Below are 20,305 nucleotides of genomic sequence, written 5' to 3' on the forward strand. Positions count from 1 at the left end.
GTGCAATACATTTGTGTTTACTGCATGGCCATATGAATATTTTGAAAGGTCACATTAAGTTTAGTATGTTTGCCACAAATCCTTATGTGTTTATATTTGTGTACATTGACGCAAGCTCAAGTAACGGACAACCAACAGCTATCTTCTTCTGCAGGTACATAATACGGTGTGTAAAAATTGTACGAATTACGATGTACCTATTTGTCCATATAGAAAATTAAGCCATTCAGTCTTTGCTTTAAATTAGCCCGAAATGCACACTGGGATCGAAAACTCAGAGAGAAAACGTCATTGGACGGCATGAGTGAACAAAAAGACAATCAAAAAATACAAATTTAAAATGTTGAAGTGTTTCCAGTCCAAAATTATCCAAAATATAAAGAAAAACGACAATTTCCACTCACAGGAAGGCATTTGCTACAAAGCCGCTTATTTTAAAGATATTTCTAATACTTCTTTTGTTCCCTTTTGTACGAAAGCTGCATGAGGCGTCTTTGGTTGTCGATAACTTTGAGGTTTCTGTAAAATGTAGATGTTAAAGAAAAAAGATATTCTTATTTCACCGAACGCTTAAATAAATTTAATAAGTTTACCTGATGTAATTTTGCACATTAAATTCAGTAACCGGCTTCTCTGACGACGGTAAAACAATCTCTGAAAATTCAACACGCGTAGATTATACCTTCCCGGTTAACGCGCTAATCGTTTGCTGCAAAGAATCCAGTACTGTATTTCTATTAATTACCCATTTCTCCAGTCATGCAATTCCGTATTTGCCGCAAACATTCAGCAATCATATGCTACGACAAAAAATTAACCTTTAGCGCACTGCTGAAACATGCTTCCATTACGTGATTCGCATCGTTTGGGTACAATTACCATTTTTTCAAAGTTAACGAGATCATCAAGTAGGGTTTTGTTTCCTTCGTGTGTAAATGTGAGATCTGCAATAAAATAAGATCGATATTTGATTACTCACTTTTGTAACGTAAAGTCTTTACTCTCTAGTATTTCCGCAACTGTTTATGCTTAATTCAGTACTCGTACTTTGACTTCGAGTATTCATAGTTTTCGACATAGGTCAGTACTTAATGCATTGCGCTTAATAAGCAGCTTAATGTACCGGCTGACCTTTCATAATCAGAGGCATGAAGGGGATGACCGGAGCAGGATCAGTAGTAGTATTTTTACGTCGTTCATCAAGGCAGTTACTCAAAAGCATTCGGCTAGCCCGATGATTGCGACTTGGATCGATGATTTCTTCGAAATCTTTGAAGATTTTTGCAAATTTGGATGGCAACTTCTACAATAAAAAATAAATCTTTGTTTGCTTAAAATACTAGCTATTAGGTTGTCATTTTACACGCAAGATTTTGTCCGAAAATTTTGCACACTTTGATCGTCAAGTATACCAAACCAGCTTTCACTAAAACAACAATTTAAAATCAAGACAAAACCTTATTTCTACCATGCTTTGCTTGTCTAATGTTTAGAGAAATCAGCCCGACAAATAATTTTATGACTTATGCCAGTATAAATAAATCTATCATGAAAGTAAATAACATTTCAGTTTTGAAAGAATAATCAAAACATGGGCATATTAAATTTCAAGAGATTAAGTCGTGATAAACAAGGGAAAAATGAATAACGACTGCAGCCGATGATATTATATCATCACAAAAATAAAATTTAACTCGGCAATGAACGGCATTTGGCAGGCTCCGCTTCTGATATTGCAAGATACCGTAATAATTCATAACCGAATGGAAATAAATGTTAACTTCAACAATAAACGAGAATTATTCGCACCTCCCAAGTGCCTTTCAGCCTCGACACCGCTGTGTTTGTCAAACCCATGACTATGGCACTGAACGCGAACAAATTGAAATACTCCTTGCAACTAAAAAAACATCAGTGATGATAATGCACCCGCAAAACATGGACGTATATTCCTGGTGTACGACTTACTGTGCCGCTGCTTTGATAAACTTTTTAAGCAGATGAACGCGCTTGCTTTGGCTGGACGTTAAGCACATTTCGCTGGATACCCAGAACTGGATCTGGTTGAAGCGTACCAGCAGCCGGTCCAGATTGCTCGTAATACCGGTTGATCGGCCCAGAATGTGATTGATCAGTTCCGTCTAGACACGACACACAAAAGCGGTTACGATCTTTCAAGCAACTTTAAGAAAGTAATGCAAATGTTCTGAGATGGTTGCATACGTACTTCATGGATATTCCTAAACAGCTGCCAATCGTACAGAGTACAATGGTAGGCTAATTCTTTCGAGGTCACAGTTTCAAGCAGCTTTCCGGTTGGTTCATTGGGACCTTGTTGTTCGGGCAAGGGATTCTGCACATGTTTCAAATGACTTGTTTATGCTGATCTTTTTTACGTGTGAAATACAAACAAAATCAACCTTACCAATTGAGCCAAACTTTCTTTGGGGACACAAAATAATCGTCCGTTAACACTCAGTTTAGTTTCCACACTCATTTCTTCATCTTTAAACAGGCTATACTCTGCAAAAACATACAAAAAATGTTAGCGCATAAGAACTAGCTGGAATATCCTGAAGTGACGTGCACATGTCGGTAGTTCAAGTTGTACGAAATATGGAATGCGAACCTTGTATACAAATTTTGCGAATATCGCTTGCAGTCGGCACTTTGAATTTAGCCTGAGTGAAAAATTAAAAGTGCTCTCGTACCTCCGTTGGACTTCATTTCGACGAGAACGACATTGCCCTCAATCTGTAATTTCTTGGCAGCAGCTTTCAGGACCACAGAAGCGCGCATGTCGGCGGATACGCGGACGGTGCTGTACGTGGCGTCAGCATTGTACACTTTGATGACACTTTCATCGGATGGACGGATTGGACGGAGATTATCTTCGGACGACTTGGTGCCATCCGAGGATATGTTGAGCTTACTATTCTGATTGAGCCCTTCTACATATCTGCAACCACTGGTATAATTACTTTAGTTCACAAAATCAGACTGAACTTCCAAGTCAGTAAGGTAAATACAGATATGTACAAAGTATCTAGAGGCTACCTGACATGCAGTATTTGATAACTTTGCGATTTTACTGAATAGCTCCGTACTTAGTGCAGTTATCCAAAATATCTTCCATAACATTCCACGCTTTGTCGAGATTGTATTGGTGGCTATCTTTATCAACCGCTTCGCACAGGGTCTACAACAGGACAGTGAAAATGTCAGGCCAAGCTGAGAATTCAAGTTAAAATTAACAGGACTGTAAAAAATAAAAAAAGTAACCCCACACTGCTACATCATACAAGCATTATTTATAACTCCAAAACCTAATTCACAATTTGAATACTGAAAAGGAACATAGCTGATATTAGCATTATTTTAACAATATATTAGAGTTTTTCATCCAGCAATCTGACACTTGTAACATTATGCAGCATTATTACCTGTACATATTTTGTACATACTGCGTATTTACATTTTTGGTGCATAGAAATGAAACGTTGCCGACAAACAAAGGGTTTGTGTGTAGACTATCTGTGTCCATTTATGTATGTATTTATGTTTATTTGCAGGTCAACTAACACCCACGCCTAACACGAATTCAGTGCCTGGCGTTCAAGGAAAATCATCCTTACCTTTAAGAAATCTCTAACTGTCACTGACTGGAACATCACTTCGCGGTCAACCTGATTCCAGAAATTGACGAACTGTATAACTTGACGCTTGTTGAGACTCATGCGGTTTTTCACAGCGCTTGCATCGCTTGAATTCGTTTGACGTGGTCGGCTGTTGTAGTAGCGCAGAAGACACGCACATAAATCTTCGACACTGATGAACATTGTATGCGTCAATAAATAATCTTCTAACAAGTCATCCCTTCCTGCAAAACAGGACAGCCGATGAGTACTGCAGTGAAGAACTGAAATTATGAATCATGTCGACGCGATGTAGGAAAAGTGTACCCGGCACGTGCTCCTCTTCTGTTTCGTTTTCGAAGGTGCGCGTATCCAGCATGTACTCCAGGGTTTGCTCAGCCGTACCGGCCATTACCGAATAGCTAAAGAGCAGTACACTGAACATATGAAACAAAAAATCGGCTTCAGTAACTGTTACCGGACGGATTTTTCTTTCTTGCTTTTGGACGGTATTTTTTCCAGGATCAGTACGTCCTTGCCGTGCTCTTTCAGCCGGACAGTGTTCGCTTCCACATCCTGTACAAGTAAAAATACGTACTTACATGCCTCCTGTGCCTTACTATGCTGAATCTTCTATTTGGATAGATAGATTTATTCATCTGAAGTGAATCTGAACCGTCAATTTATTGAACAAACAATTTTCTTAATAAAAAAATAACATACATTGTTAAGGAATTATAAAATTTTTGTTTTTCTTTTAGCGTCTGATTTTTCAAGTATATTTTTAGTAAGAGATAGTACTGATTTACTCTTAGAATGCGATTAAAATCCTCCTTATCGACGCGCAAAAAATGGCAGGGCTCCCTGAGAATAATCGATGCGGCCCGTGGAGCATCATTAATCAGCGCCAGTTTCCCGAAATCGTCGCCCTCATGTAGTGTGCAGACAACCCCCTGGGACACACAAACACCGGTAAAGAACCGGCAACGCACAGGACACGCCGCACATGGACAGACAGAGCAAATTAAAATCCACATTGGACGAGCCGCAGCAGACACTCATTGATAATCAGACCGGCACCACAATACTGACCTTCCCGTAAATGACCACATTGACAGATCCTTTAAGGATAATATACCACGACGTTCCTTCGTCTCCCTGATTGAACACTGTGAAACAGACAGCAACCCATGAAGGACACACATGCTAGTTCAGAAGTCGTACACAGCTGAGATGTCGGAGAAATATGAGACCCTCTTAATTAAAGCTCTATCAGATAAATATTCGACCGCGATTTTATCGATAACAAATGCAAATCGGTACGCTAATTGCCGGCATTTTCTCTATTATGCACATGGCATATCGTGCATATCTGATGTTAGTCATTCCGTAATACACATATATTTGCGTAATACAGACATATTTCTAAAGAATTGTTTGTCAGATTGCAAATATGCATAAAAGTAATAAATACTTGAAAAAAGATGCTAAATTTAAATTGTACGAAATTGTTACTCTTCGCCGTTTTATGCACTTGCAAAGTATTTTGTGCGAAAACACATTAGTACAGTACTACTAGTACTTATGGTTAGTATACATACTGTACGACGAATAAGAAAGAGTTCTTTGTTATTATGGTTACTTTAATATACATTATCTAGTAAAAAATAGGTACTTTACTATTTTCGCATCCACTTACACACAGTGCCAGCTGAAGAATGCGACTCCAGAAGAACAACTTTGGCTAATTCTCGCTTAATCGATGTGGATGTTTGTGCCAGGGCTTTTATATGAACCAACTCATTAAAGATAAACCCGAGCTCTTGTTCCGACCGGCTACCAGGCTGTCGCCTCAACATCATACGGAATAAAGCATCATTGCCACGACGAATCAGATCATCCAACAACGACTGCAACTCATCTTCATCGATTTCATCCAGAGGCGAAACTTTGTCGAAGAAATAAACAAAATTTGCTTCTGTTTGAAAATCAGCAAACTCTGTCTTTCGATCCACTGAAAAGACACAGACCAGACGGAATTGACTCATTTACTCTGTGTTTCCGGAAGTGTAGAGTACAGTACGAGTAGGCGTACCAACAGTAACATCAGTTGCTCTAATTCATTACAATGGACCAACGGTCAATCACTTCCTTTTGACTTGCAAAATTAGCGATCTTCAGCTGTTTAACGTGCATAAACTAAAATCTATTAGTGCAACTGTGTAATTATCTCTTATACGCTTCTTAGAAGATTTGACCCACTCATGCCTTACGCCTCACGGTAAAAAATTTTAAGTTTATAATTACGTCTTATAATTTAACATTAAAACAGAACAAAATATTAGACAGTTTCACTGCAACAAAATAATCTCCATAAAACTTGAAATTCAGCAGACCTATGTGTGCATCGTAATTCTCTGATGATTACATTATATATCAAACTTACGTGGCTTGATCACACCATCTTCCAGCAATACTTGGCAGATCCCTAAGGTTTCTTTTGTTGACTGGCTTTGGGTTACTTCCGCTATGTAATGCATCAGATGTTCCGCTGTGACACAATGCTTCCTCCCAAGTTTTTGGCTGACATAGTCGGGATAGGAATCCATCAAGGATGTCAACAGCAAAGCAGACTGCGCTTCCGTTAGAGGGGGCCAACGAGGCTAAACAATATACACACTTTTTATATATATATATAATAAAGATATACAGATCAATATAAGTGCTGTATAGTTATTCGTAGTACGGTGTTCGGGTACGATAATCTTTCAAAGCCGTGGGAAAAATGTGCGTTCTACGTTCTAACACTAACAACTGTAAGCGCATTTCGCAATGCTGTGCACCGAATAACCTCTAAATTACCTTGACCGGCTCCTCATCCAGAAGGCCAGTATCTACTCCATCCTAAAATGCAAGCATTGTAGCCAACGCGAATTTTAATCCAGTTCGGTTGTAATAATTGCGTGGTGATCAATGACTGCGTAAAAAACAGAAGACAAAATTATTTTGGAGAGCGCGAAGCAGCGCTTACTTCGTGATTTTCGTTTCCGGCATTGTCCTGCAAACCAATAATCTGTGTAGAGAGACTTCAAAAAAATTACAGCGCGCTCATGAGCAGTTAAAATTGTATTCCATTTTTATTATTCTTTACCGAAATGCTGTTGCAGAGGTGCTGGTCTGCTTACCAGCACTGCTGGTAAGCAGACCTATTTTGTTTACTGCTGGTCCAGCAGTAAACAAAATAGACAATATAATTTTTATATACTTCGTAAAAGCGTAAAAGTATATACTTATACTTATATTTTTATATTTTTATATACTTCGTAAAAGCGTAGAAGTACCCGTAAAAGCAATTGATTAATTTATAAATGCTTGGTCAGCATCCCAAGTACCGTTGCATCTGTCTTGTGAGCGCAATTAATTTTCGCCTCGTAAGTGCGACAACGGCAAGAAAAATGTAAAACGCAAACGAACGCATGTAATCTTCTCGCATTAAGCACTTGCCTGATTGTCACCAATGGCATCCTGATTGTTCCGGTCAAGATGATCAACGGTAATGCGCGGTGGTGCCAGTATCTCTTCGGTATCGGACGGACGTTCTGTCGGAGCACAAGAAATAAATAAATGGAGCAGTGTATATTTCGGCGCCGTAAATTTGACACACAGCACAAGACTATCTTTGTACAAAATGATAAAGATAGCACGATTAAGGCTAGCGCATATACACGAATACGAGTGAAGATGGGAAATGGGCAGTGACAGGAGAAGCGAAGCATCCATCACAATACTACATCTCTGGAGAGCATTTATTATGAAATGTCTCGTGCAATATGTGTTTACTTGGGGCACTAGGCTCAGTCGGCTGCTGCTGCAGCCAGTCTGGCCCCGAATAATCCCAGTGCCAAGGGGCTGTGCGGTCCAATGGTGTGGAAACAACCGAGATTACTTGGATGCCGCTGCTACCGTCGGCATAGTCATAATAAACGCCTGCATCCGCTTCCTGCGATGCTGAGCGGAATAGTGGCAGCATGGATAAGGACAATTTCTTTTTCATGGATGAAAACATTTTTTCACCGTCCCCTTTCTGGCGCGCAACGGATATGCTGACGAACGGATGTACGTGTGTGCGCACGAAAAGTCAGGTGTTGAATTTAAAGCGCGCAATTGTACGAATGTCACGGTTTCGTTTCCTTGTTTGCGGATAAAAGCATGCTGGGGAAATAATTTAAGGTGCACTCTCCCACAAGAGGTACCAGAGGAAAATGTTCCTTTTGCCAGATAAAATCCTTTCCGAAAGGCAAAAATGTTTCGTGAAAACGTGGTAATGGATATAAAGTTAGAAAGTTACGGAAAACAGTGTTTTGAAGTATGCAGCTTGAACTTCCGTAACCGCAGAAGCAAAGCAGCAGATTAGGATAATCTTATCGGATTTCGGTAAATCTGGTACAATGGTATCTGTCGACGCGTGTATTTCTCGATTTATTATTTGCAGATATGACAGAGCGTCCGTTTAATTAAAGCACATCTTCAGATGTAATAAAAATCAAAAGAGCTAATATGGATACAAGAATATTAAGATGGTATAACATTTGTATATTCCATTAAAAAACTGGTAGTTTTAATTACATTTTCATGATATTATGCACGATGCATGACAGAAGGTTCAATAATATCCGACGCGTTTACATATAGAATTTTATCTGATTGAGGAGTGATATCCTGAAATGTTTTTCCCTTTTTTGTCTCAGTCAGCTTAATTTTGATTTGGAAGAAATGATGTCATGTGTCGCCGAATTTTACAGTGGTATCCAGTACCCTCAAGCCCACAGGGAAAACAGAAAGCATGATAATAAGTCCGCCAAATGAGTTATGACTATAATTGGTGACTGCAGTGCCGTGCGGCGAACAGTAATTGCCAAATAAGTTCAAGCCACCAGGCGAACCAAACAGCGTTATCGTGCTATATGTCAGCCCACTCGCGTTACCATCCCGGCTTCAAATTTGCACGCACTGTGAACAATTAAAAGCTTAAGGTCACATGCGCACTAGCAGTGGCATGTACAATGGGCGCCCTTTATTAAGGTGTTTATTTCCACCGCGGGTGTTCCGATGCGCCGGCTGCAAATCCCCGACGTCAAACGCGGGAATCTCGTTAGCGCAGCATCTGGAACGCCATGCTTGGTGTGGCCGTATATATAATTTTGCCAGTGTCGACTGGGGAAAAAGGGAAGAAAAACAGTGCCCAGTTCGCGACTGCCTATTTAAATTGACCTTCCAGCCTGATGAGAGCCTGACGACGGGGGATGCCATTTGTGATGTGAACCTAACTAGATTAGCGTGCTCGTAAAGACACACGATCTACAGAATACTTAGCAGTTTTGCGAGCGCGCCGGGTCGACAGGCAGCACTATATTATTGTGTTTTGACAACAAGAACAATATCTAACCCGAACAGCGGGGCCGTTCATTGATTTCCGCACCAACGGACTAAAAGCGCTTAATATTTCCGCATCCAGATTGCTTTACGACGATGACAACACTGCTTCAGCTCCATCGCCATGCAGTGCTACGTAGCGAGGGTATTCGCTCCTTATCGACTTACCAATTTGGTCCAGATCCAGCCCAGTTGTCTCAACGACATCTTTGAGCTGGTATGGATGGCTCTGGAAGGAAAACAAAAAAATCGACGGAAGTGTGCATGGATCATTTGCCGGCATTTTACGGTTCATCGTTATTTTCGCGAAGTCTGCGTACCTTATATTATACGGTTGCGGGGTCACAGTAACGCAATGTGTAAAGTTCAGATTTAATTGTTAAAATTTTGCACGGTTAGTGCAAGTAATAGCAGTAAATTGTTAGCTTTTAGTGCTGTAGTCTATTTAAAATCGTCGTAGCGAAACCAGCTAAAAGTGTTATTATCGACAGATTTGTAACATTTCTTATAATATGAGTTATTAAAAGTCTTTAGCAATTCAGAAAAGGTTAACTGAAACTTCACCGCATACAAACATCCGATGATCATTAATATTTGGTACCGCGAAAAATCTCACAGATGGATTTTTTTATTATAAAGACCGATAATTAATTAGTACTGGGCAACGGATATCGTATGATGAAAGCATATAATTTTACTGCACATACAGAAAACTGTATACCTTCATTTTCACCGTAATTTTTAGTTTCCTATATGTACGTGCCAGTTTCACCTTACCTTGCAAAACATTTTCATGTGTTTGCTTTCTAAGCGAATCAGCTGACAAAAGTCTTTGGTAACGACAGTTAATTTGCGTATGTTGTCGTATCCCGTAATCTCTTCAAAAACAGATCCTCTTCCAACAACATAATTCTACAGAACGTGCATCCCATCTCAAATATCATTGTACAATTGGGAAGAGACATCAAGATTACGGCGCTGCTATACCGGCATCTCGAATTTCTCATTCTTACCTGGCCACCTTTGATTACACGCAAACGGCCTTCTAATACCGCGTACCAATTTTTGGTGTATTCTCCTTGTCTAAATACTAAAGAACAAAAGCCCATTAAATATTAAATTTTATAAGCACTGATAATGTGTACTTAACGCTTTCTACGCCGATGTAGCGTATTTTATTTCTATATTGTCATCAATTATTCATGAGTTAAGATGGTCTAACGACGTAAACTGAAATATTTATTCTCACGTGAAAAATGTATGCGGGTAATTGATCTTCTCATCGAACTGGCGAGTGCGGTCAAGATCACTTACATGTAATGTTCTTCTCCACGGCTTCGTATATTCCATACTGGCTTAAATACTGCAGGAGGCGAGGATGTAGGCGCTGCAATGGATGTGCTTCCTGCTGGAGTTGTATCAGGATTTGCGCTACGGACACAGTTGGAATGGAGAAGCTGATTTTTTTATTATTTGACTTCACTGATTTCTTGGCTTTTAGCATAGTAAATTTGACCATAATCAGCAAAAAGTAAATGACTAATGAATAAACAGTGCGGGCGCGTGCGCGATGCAGGGAGACGCCGATGCGGTATTATTGTAGGCGCGATAAGAAAAGTGAGGCGAGTAAATAGACTCCCTAGCTGTTCAGTGCATCCCTAGTTACACAAACTAAGGCTTTACAATTGCGTTAAGAGGATCAGTAAACGACCCCGTGCAACAGGACTCATCGATCAAACTCCAGCACACAGCTACACCGACCAAGCAAGTACAACGAAAGCTAGCCCTGTACGGTTTCGGGATGAGGCTGCTGCATCGAGCGATAACACGCCTTGGACTCATGAAGAGTTCCCATCTTCCCCTAATGAACATGCAAGATGAGCACCGTGTGTACCATCATCCATCCTGCACGCGGTTACCGGTGACAGTCAAGACGACCGTTTGGGCTGATTGGGCAACATGTACGTACGGACAGTGTCTGCGGTTCCTTCGATTAACGCTGCAGGATGAAAAGCCGGTAGGCGGATTAAGACTGACGGTGCCATGAAAAGGTGTTTGCGTACTAGCACCCATTCGAATGCATTTTTAATTTGTCTGGAGGTTCATGCGTGCTCTTATTTTGACGATGAATTAGTTCCTTGACAACATAACATTTTCCAGCTGCCTCTTTGTTCGTTTGCTTTACGAAGGCACTTCCATCTTTCGATCTTGCAAAGATGTACGCTCTGCAGGCTTTATCAAAGGAGTGAAACGTTATAAAAATGTTCTCTCGTGTAAAAGGTTTAGAAACCGGCTCGCAGTTAGGAAGATGTTTGTTGTTGGATCGCAATACTTTCCATTCGGCTGCATATGCCGCAGCGCATGCAAAAGCTTAAAGTTTTACTTACCATTAGGTAGCCTCACTTAACATCGGTTAAATGATGGTTTTAAATTTTAAAATGTTAATAATGCCAAATTATCTGAGTGTTTGCTTAGCGGATATTCATGCAGGTTATTTTTTACACCCGATCTCTCTGTTTTGTTTTGCCAAGTATGGTAGGCATGACTGTACTAACCGTTCATTATGTTAATTTTAAACTACAAATATGTAAATCTATTTTCTGAAATTTGGAAACTTACGTGCAGTGAGTGGGTCACAGCATCACATTTAGACTTTTGGTTCACATACGTGTATTCAACTTAGTATGGCCATGGTAAGCTGCACGGTTTGGGAATGGCCCGCCAAAAATACAATTATTGTATTGTGCTTGTACCGTACATGCAGACTCGGGCAGTCACACTTGCCGAACGACTTCGGCTGATTGTGAGTACAACCTAAATAAGTTAGATAATTTTGTCAAATTTAACTTACCGATGTCGCCTTGAGAACGGTCCGCAGGCCTGCAAAATTCAGTTATTGCAGATCCAACAAATAGGTAAATGCAGCACTTTTCAAAATGTGCACCTGTACATGTATTGCGCAGGTATTGTATGAGAATTCACGCGTGCCAAATTGTGCCATCAAAATAAGCAGTAATACTGCCATAAACTAACAGTAACAATCTCTGTAGAAGCAGAAAACTTTAAACTACAATTTATACACAAAGTGTAAAAATTGTGTGTGTTAAAAGCACTACCGGTAGTGTGGCGATCAAATGCAGGAAACTATGATTGCAAGAAACCAGCGCGGCACAAAAAAGAAGAACGTTTCAGGTGCTCATCTGACGATTTTTTCTCGGTTTTGGTACGATATCAGCTCTATATGCTTAAAATCAGAAATGTCTGTTTTTAGACAAAATTTTTTCATTTGAAATTTTGTACTGAACTTGTAGTGCGTTTTTTGCCACTCAAAGTTTCGTTATATTGCATAAAAAATGAATTATGAATGAATTGTTATTACGGATGAATTGTTTTGTTCGCATATCGCATACGCATAAACAATGCTATAGGCGCTCGGAACTGGCAAAAACAGAATATCATAGAAGGTTTTTAGAACCCCTTAAAAATATAAAAACATTAGATTTAGTTCTCGCCGGAAATCCGGAGAATAGTTTTGAGAATACGAATCGGTACGAGTGATATGGCTGCGCTAAGTTTTAGTATTCCCACCTACTACATATGTGTATGTACCAGTGCAAAATTATATGAACATGCCGACGCGAATTTCGAACAAAAAAATAAAAACGAAAACACGGAACACTCAACAACTTCGGATTTGTGCTCGTAATTTCCGACAAAGGCTGCGGAGTTGTGCTAAAAGCTAACCATTTAGATACGAATTCAATTGAAGGGCGCTCCATATTTGCAGCTTTCTTTTGGCCTCGTTTAACATTTTACACTGCTTCTGGCACATGCATAAAATTATGATACCATAACAATGATAACATCATGTCGAATTTGGCGAAACGGTGGTACTATGATTTATTATTTTGAGACCCAACTGAATTAGCTATCGTTGTGCAGCATTTTTGGAATACTTCTAGTACTAGTATCTGTGGGTTAAAATACCCGGTATTATTAATCTAAAGTAGTGTAGGACGTACCGTGTAATTTTTGTATTAGCGCGCTGACGTACAGTAATGAGTACGGGTAGTCGGGTACTATAGCACTGTAGGTGAGCGCTTTGTAGTTTCCAGACATCCTGAACTCTGTGACCTTACTGGATAATAAACTCCATTACTTAATCAGTCTTAAATTAATCGTAAGTACCGATTGCAGCACCAAAACATTAGCAAACAACGTTGTACTAATTACAATATCTATACTATAAGCATCTGGTGCAGTTAAGTTTGAACGTTAACGCTGCTTTCAAAGAAATTAAATAATTCAAATTTTCTGTAAATTTACAAAAATTTAATCTGTTTTGTAACACTACACGGTGGTATCCTGTGTCGGTCTGTCCTACTGTGCATATGAAAATTCTGAACAGCAAGTGGCACTGCCACTTGCTGACTGCCATTGAATACAAAAAAGGCAAGTTCCGAAGATTATTGAATATTGCCGCAATGTATTGGGTGCTCATGAACGAAGGGTAAAAAAACACTCAAACGGATGCCTCTGTGATCAGTGTGATGGGTGAGGTTGTGTTGCCCACAATAACCAATAAACTGTTTAAAAGACGTATTTACGAGAGCTTTACGTTGTACGTTTTGCTGGTTTTTTTGGATCCTGTATTAGAATCAATTGTTGCAGTGCATGATCTGCAAGCACAACCAGTAAAACCAGATCAAAACGAGCACCAAAATATGGAGTGATTTTTTGATTGGGATTTGCCATTTAGTGCTGCATTATCCTTTTTTCATAAAGCAGAATTTCATTCTGGCAAACACAAGGAAACAGGTACCGTTCACGAACTAAACTTACGCTACCTGCACTGATTATTGATGTGTTAGGAAATGCGTTCTTCCCGTGGTGTTGTCATAATCCTTGTGTCAAACTTCTCCATATCGCAATTGTTAGCGTCATATGTTGTGTTATAGATACTATCCTTTTTTTATTCTGTCTTGGTAAATGCGTAGCAAAAATTTGTCAGTTTTCCCCCTGCCCGCGTTTTGTGGGCGCTATATACAGCGGCTGCTAACATTTAGAGAATAGTGACATGCTATGCGGAAGTCGCACCGCGACAACCGCACTAGATGACCAAACCTACTCAGTCGGTAGAGTGGGAATATGCTCTGGACTCCGTAAGTGGTACTACTGCCTACTTCCGCTAGGTACGAGCGGATTGCTGTGCCTAACGAAAGTTACCGAAACCCAAACACTCAGGAACTTCCCAAATGTTTAATCACCAAACTGAACGAACGAACAAACAGAACAGAACAGAACGAGATATGAACTTCCTTCTAACCTAGAGTCACACGACCTTTCAGCTAGAAACAAGCTCACAGATTTAGTAGAAGTTAGAAACTTCAGACTGATTAGTTAAACCAGAATCGTGAATCGCATTAGCGATCAAATCCGTTAGATAAGAACAGCACGTCGTACGTAACGGAACAGACAACACGTACGTCATAACACGTACGTAATACGCGCAAACTACGCATAGCGCGTTAATAGTAACTTTTGCATTTATGTATACATTATTTTTACGTAACCCGTAATAATAAAACTTCCAACGCCTACTAGTACTTGCATCTACGCTAAATGCCATTATCAGCCCACTGCAATCCTTTCATTGCCCAAATTAAAAATACATACTTTTAGAAATCATAAAAGTTTCATCATATTTTTAAAAAATGTGGGTAAGTTTATATATAAATCTATTTACTCATAAATTATCTTTAATTATTATAAGATATGAGTAAATATCTAGAGTACCTACGTTCGCAGTTATCACAAGCTTGCAACAATTAGAAATAATACTGAAGTAACTCTTAATTAATTATTTGGTTCCTAAGTAGGTCAGTGGTCAAGACGATGTGCTGCAACAGTTATAGCTGCATGGTTTACATTTAATTTGATGCTAATTTCGCTCTTTTTATTGCACTGCAAATGAGCATCCAATATATTGATCAATAAGTGGCATTTGTTTAGGTCAAGCAAAAGGTTTAACATATAATTTCTCTGGGTAACGGAAAACACACTATAACTTTGTAGCGACAAAAACTATCTACAATTGCAATATATCTATATTTTGTATAACTGGTAAATGGATTGGACATCAGAGCCGTAACTGTGAATAGCCTACTCAAGAAGGTGTCTTCAACGAAGTATCGCCATGTTCATGACGCAAGAAATTTCTGTGGCGGTCCACAGCGGTTGTGTTAAACGTCAAACGTTGTTTTGAAAGCGTAAGATACCATTGCTGGATCGTCTTTCGGTCTAATGGAATATAACGAAACAGTGTGAATTATTCCAGTTACTTTTTAGAGTTGCAGTGGGTATCGATTTATGATAGCGAATACACCCAAAAACGTATGTACCGTACTCTGCACAACAATTGCTGCGTACTTTTATTGTAATAATTTGGGAAGGACCACCCATGCAACGTACGTACAGACTACAGAGTACTTTTCATTTGAAACAATCGAACGTTTAACATTATATAAGTACAAGTAAGGTAAGGTTATAAATTATTATTAATTTGCATTTCGTAACATATACACTGAATTCTCTACTGTAATACCTGCCTTAATTTCGGCACATATGACCTTGTAAGTTTTAAAGTCATAACTGTTCCTACTACAGACTAACAAGGGCGATCAGAATAGCTGGTGCATTTTAAATTTTTTATATCAACACAATAATAATATATAATAATTAATATATTCATAAGTGAAAGTGTGTGCGACTGGATATTAGCATCTTCAGAAATTAATTATTATTTTTATGAATGCTTGTGGTCAGTAATTGTGTACTTACGGTCCGAAGTACTTAAGTGCATAGTCTGTAAAAACGCTAAAAGCAATATCGCAGTGACAGTTTGCAACAACTGTGCCTGCCTGAGGTTAGTATCGATAACTAATTGTTACAGTTTTGCCAGCAGGATGGCCACCGTTTGAAATCTTAAAATTAGACCATCCCAAAAGCCAGCAGTTCATTAGCATTTGTAACGTGGCGAAAAGCTGCGCCTTATGTATAATGCTTCCCGGTTTGTTATTAAGATCTTTATCGATTTTCCGATCGATAAGACAGCTGCAGGAACGCTTACAGCTGGGATTACATGGATATTAGTAAATTCCGGCAGGACTTTTCACGATCCCGACCCGTTAGTTTCGATCGCTGTGCGGCTGTGCCTAGTGCCTACCACAATATATCGTCGTCGTCCTCGTCTGAGTTCGTTACACAATTGCTGCATCCAGCACATTTTGCTTTCAAAGTATGATTTTTCCATATAGCACTCCCTGTTTTATAATTCCCAGCTGTATCATTTTGAAAAGCGTCTACAAAGATGACTGACAGACTATGGTTAGCACTGCCAGCTATCAAATGGCAGTTTTTCCTTGATCTCATCAGAACTGATGTTAACCTTTCGCACTACAAACGTTTATATAAACAACATCCATAACGTATAAATGGCGCATTATCGCAACCAGGGGGTTTCTTGATTACTGGTGGCAGATGCGGCGACTGTACAAAGCATGGTAGTCTATGCTGCACGTACTACTGACCATAAAAATTACTACCTAGTGTAAATCCTACTTCCGGTTGGAAGATTTTTGTTGCTACAAATACAATCATCGGATTTAAAAATAAATTTCTCTATATAATTGTTGCTCAATAGTTCCGGTTATCGTTGGCTGGTCGAAGTAAATTGTCTCGAACCAGCTTTTATCAAAGCAAACTCACGTTCGTCCACTTCAGAAATAGAACAGAAAAGTACAGATTCCCATTTCCCAATGCGAACAATTTGCACAAAATTCGTGTTGCATGCTCCAGCTAGGTTCTGTTAACTGTTAGGAGGAATAAAAGCCTCGGTTTGCTGCTGATTGTTGAGACGTGAATATAAGGTTATCATTACCAATTCCCATTTGAATAAACGATAATAATCCATTATACGTAACCCGATCTAAAGCATGTGCTTATACGGATTACTTGTGAACTGACTTTTGTTGTTGTACTGTTTTGATAATCACTGGAAAGCTACGGAAACGTGTGATCATGACATAATGAAGATTCGAAAACGCACAAACATTTTGCGAATGAGCAGCTAAACACGTTTAATGGTTCACATATGCCTTACCTAAAAATGGGCTTATCGAAATAATTGTTTGATATTTTTTCCATAAAATCAAGATATAATTTGAATACACCTTTATGCTAATCGATTTAATCTCAGGTATCGGCACATAGTCTACGCCTTATGCACAGGACGCTGGAATAGCTGCACAAATAAAAATATTGAATGAACGTACCTTTTATCTAATGTAGTAAACCATTCGTTACCTCCCAGCGCCATGAAGTACATGGATGTACCTTGCAGAATAACCGCATTTGGTACAACGCCGGAACGGTGTTCAGTTTTTCCTTAACCATCAGGCTTAAATTTGGTTTTGGTTCGGGAAATGCCGAAGACAATCAAAGCCATAAAAATATAATCCGAATTTCTTCTTCGATTATTTTTTGAGTGATATCATTTAGCTGACAAGGTATGATAATTTTTCTGGATTAACTGACCGACAGCGATGTCGTACGGTTGTCAAAATAATTATCAGATCGCGAGATTGCAAATATTCTTCAACTTCCATAATTTTTCTTTTAAACGCGCAGGAGATAATCATTCGCAGGCAATGTCAGGTATAAATATTTCCGTATAGCATAACACCAGTTTCGATAATTAGCTGTTATTTAGCCATTATAAAAAAAGATGAATCTGCAAAAGTTTTTATAACGGGAAATCATCTGGAGACGCAAAAGCAGCAAATGGCATTCTGCAGTTGTGCATATATACGCCGACGTAAGTAAATGGAGAGGTAAAAGATTACAGCGCAGTCTAGCTGCAAACGGGATAGTTGAACGCGCAACAGAAGGAGTAGCAATTCTACACCGGATGCGGACGCAGAACATTCCAGCTGGATCCCAAATTTCACCGAATGCATACGATCGTCAATGAGGATAACGCACCAACAGTTGTATCGAGAAACCAGACGGAAGAAACCAAATCAATTTATTTCGATTAGTTATCGAGGCCGATAGCTACGACAGAGGCTAGCGCTGTTTCATACACGTCGATTTTTGCAGAGTTAGAAACTATTTACATGCGAGGTTGCGATGTTGTCAGGGCTCAAAAAGTGGAAAGTCAATAATTTGGCACGAATTGAACTGCATATTCATATCGAGATCTTATGAATATACAATCAAGCTAATAAAGTACATTTGATTTAACTGATCGCCAGCAACATAGGAAAATTTCATAAAACGTGCAAAAGAAAAAAAATAGATTCTGAGAATGAATGAAATGCTGCTATGATCTATGGAAGCTAACACAGCTGATTGTGCATTAATAAAATGTTTCAAATTACTCAGAAAGCTAATTATTTAAAAGATGCACAACCAACCGATTAAGAACGTTTTCATAGTCTGAAGACCATTACATTAAAAATGTTATACCTGACATCGGCTGAATTTATATATTATTATAATCGTACGTACACCGTGATATACGCATTAAAGCCGGTAAAGGCGCATAGGTATGTAATGCACATGCTGTAATATCTATACTCAAGTATGATTCCTGTAATTATGAAATGCACAATTATTATATTCCGCCCAGCAGTTTCACCCTCGAAATGGTGCATGGTCAGTAATTAAGTTTTTTGCTTGTTTTATTTTTTATTGTAAAGAAACAGCCATCTGTCATTCTCGCATGAAAATTTCCGGTGGCCACACCTATTTATACCGGCAACACGGTATACCGGTAAGGTGCATACTGTATCATCATGTCCGTATGTACTGTACATATGAAATTGAGATATTATGTAATCATATTTTTAATTCAGCTGGCACGGTATTAATATTCATCATACGTGTAAAAAATTAATTTCTCAGTATCAGAATAAAATTTAGCGGTATCGACAACGGCAATAATCGAAAATAATATGCCCAACATGTCTTCTAAGAACATGATATTCTGGAAAAATTACTTATTCTGGAAATTTTTGACTTCTGGATTATTTACAGAGCTTTCAACGTAGAATAAATTAATCATCTATAAGCCAATATTAAATTTGTAAGGTATTACTTTCCGTATTCCCCTACAATTCAGTGTAACTATTTGAGACTGGAAGTGACTGGACATTTGGATATATCGGCAGCAAAATTCTTTGAACTGTCCTAACCGTTCCTTCTTTTGATGATGGCAGAAATTTAATCCCAAGTTATCTTAAGATTGTTAGCTGATATGATTATTATTTTTTAGCTTATGCTTATTAGTTTGAGTGTTCTGTAAAATAACCTATAGTGACTGTACACATCAGGTTCTTAACAGGGAAAACAAAACAACGAAGTTGGTTTTGGTTACAGCGGTAATTGCCCGAATTCCAGCTACATAGGTATTTATATGTACAATCATATAATATAGTGAAGATTTGGTGTATATTTACGTTGTCTGCGCCCCTTCACGATATATAGTATGCGGTACAATATACTTGGTAGGTATAACCATCCATGCCGGTATCGGGTATGGACATTCATATATATAGTGTACATCAGTGCTCCGAAACTCGCATCATCTCTGTAGTGAAAGTTCAGGAAACGACTTACATTAAAAGAGTTTGTTTGTCAGCAATCTGTGCAAAACTAATACTTGTTTGCGATTCCGAAATTATTATCGTATTATAGAACTGGATAAGACTGGCGATGAGCCAGCACAGGAATGCAGATACCGCAACTTCCTCCACGGTGTCTATGGCCATCAATTAAATTATTCAACATCAATATCGCTGTTAACGCTACATGGCCACTCCCGAATATTTCTCTCGCATGAATTACATTTTTCAAAGACATTTTATGGATATCCGAGTGTGAGAACGTTTGGAACGACATAACAATCATCCCACAATATTATCAAAAATTCGCTGCCTATTATTCTCCTTATGTGTTGGCATCATCGAGCCGCGTTTTATTTGCATGTTTGTTTGCCTGGGTGTTCTTATTGTAAAGTATGTAGATGCTGCGCTTCCTCGACACAGGAATCAGGCCGGATACGGTCAATTTAATTTTATTTGCACCACACGTATGCAAGCCGATAAAACGATAAAACTGACCAGCAACAGGCAGAATATTAATCTTGTAAATTTATTTTCAAAGACTCTTCATTC

General features: G+C 38.9%; 1 protein-coding gene across 3 annotated transcripts; it reads right to left on the bottom strand.

Annotated features, from left to right (window-relative positions):
• Nucleotides 1-170: 170 nt before the first annotated feature.
• Nucleotides 171-18,135, bottom strand: LOC129586911 (rap guanine nucleotide exchange factor 4-like). Of its 3 annotated transcripts, XM_055480421.1 has the most exons (27): nt 17,402-18,135; nt 11,920-11,948; nt 10,383-10,499; nt 10,082-10,158; nt 9,846-9,980; nt 9,237-9,297; nt 7,140-7,234; nt 6,667-6,693; nt 6,498-6,539; nt 6,082-6,298; nt 5,335-5,649; nt 4,728-4,804; nt 4,445-4,588; nt 4,114-4,211; nt 3,963-4,057; nt 3,636-3,880; nt 3,108-3,199; nt 2,712-2,959; nt 2,426-2,523; nt 2,228-2,353; nt 1,969-2,141; nt 1,810-1,900; nt 1,132-1,303; nt 880-944; nt 746-800; nt 594-654; nt 171-519 (listed from the first exon to the last, which is right to left on the bottom strand). In XM_055480421.1, exons 1-27 carry the CDS (start codon nt 17,452-17,454, stop codon nt 447-449), a joined length of 3,081 nt encoding a protein of 1,026 aa, XP_055336396.1. In that variant the 5' UTR covers nt 17,455-18,135; the 3' UTR covers nt 171-446. The 3 variants fall into 3 exon arrangements, with proteins under 3 accessions (XP_055336396.1, XP_055336388.1, XP_055336404.1); XM_055480413.1 differs by lacking the exons at nt 11,920-11,948; nt 17,402-18,135 and having other exon boundaries at nt 10,383-11,090; XM_055480429.1 differs by lacking the exons at nt 9,237-9,297; nt 9,846-9,980; nt 10,082-10,158; ... (1 more) ...; nt 11,920-11,948; nt 17,402-18,135 and adding an exon at nt 7,476-7,977.
• Between the last annotated feature and the right edge of the window lie 2,170 nt (nt 18,136-20,305).

Source organism: Paramacrobiotus metropolitanus, unplaced genomic scaffold (assembly GCF_019649055.1).
Source record: "Paramacrobiotus metropolitanus isolate TYO unplaced genomic scaffold, Prichtersi_v1.0 Parri_scaffold0000002, whole genome shotgun sequence".
Classification (NCBI taxonomy): Eukaryota; Metazoa; Tardigrada; class Eutardigrada; order Parachela; family Macrobiotidae; genus Paramacrobiotus; species Paramacrobiotus metropolitanus.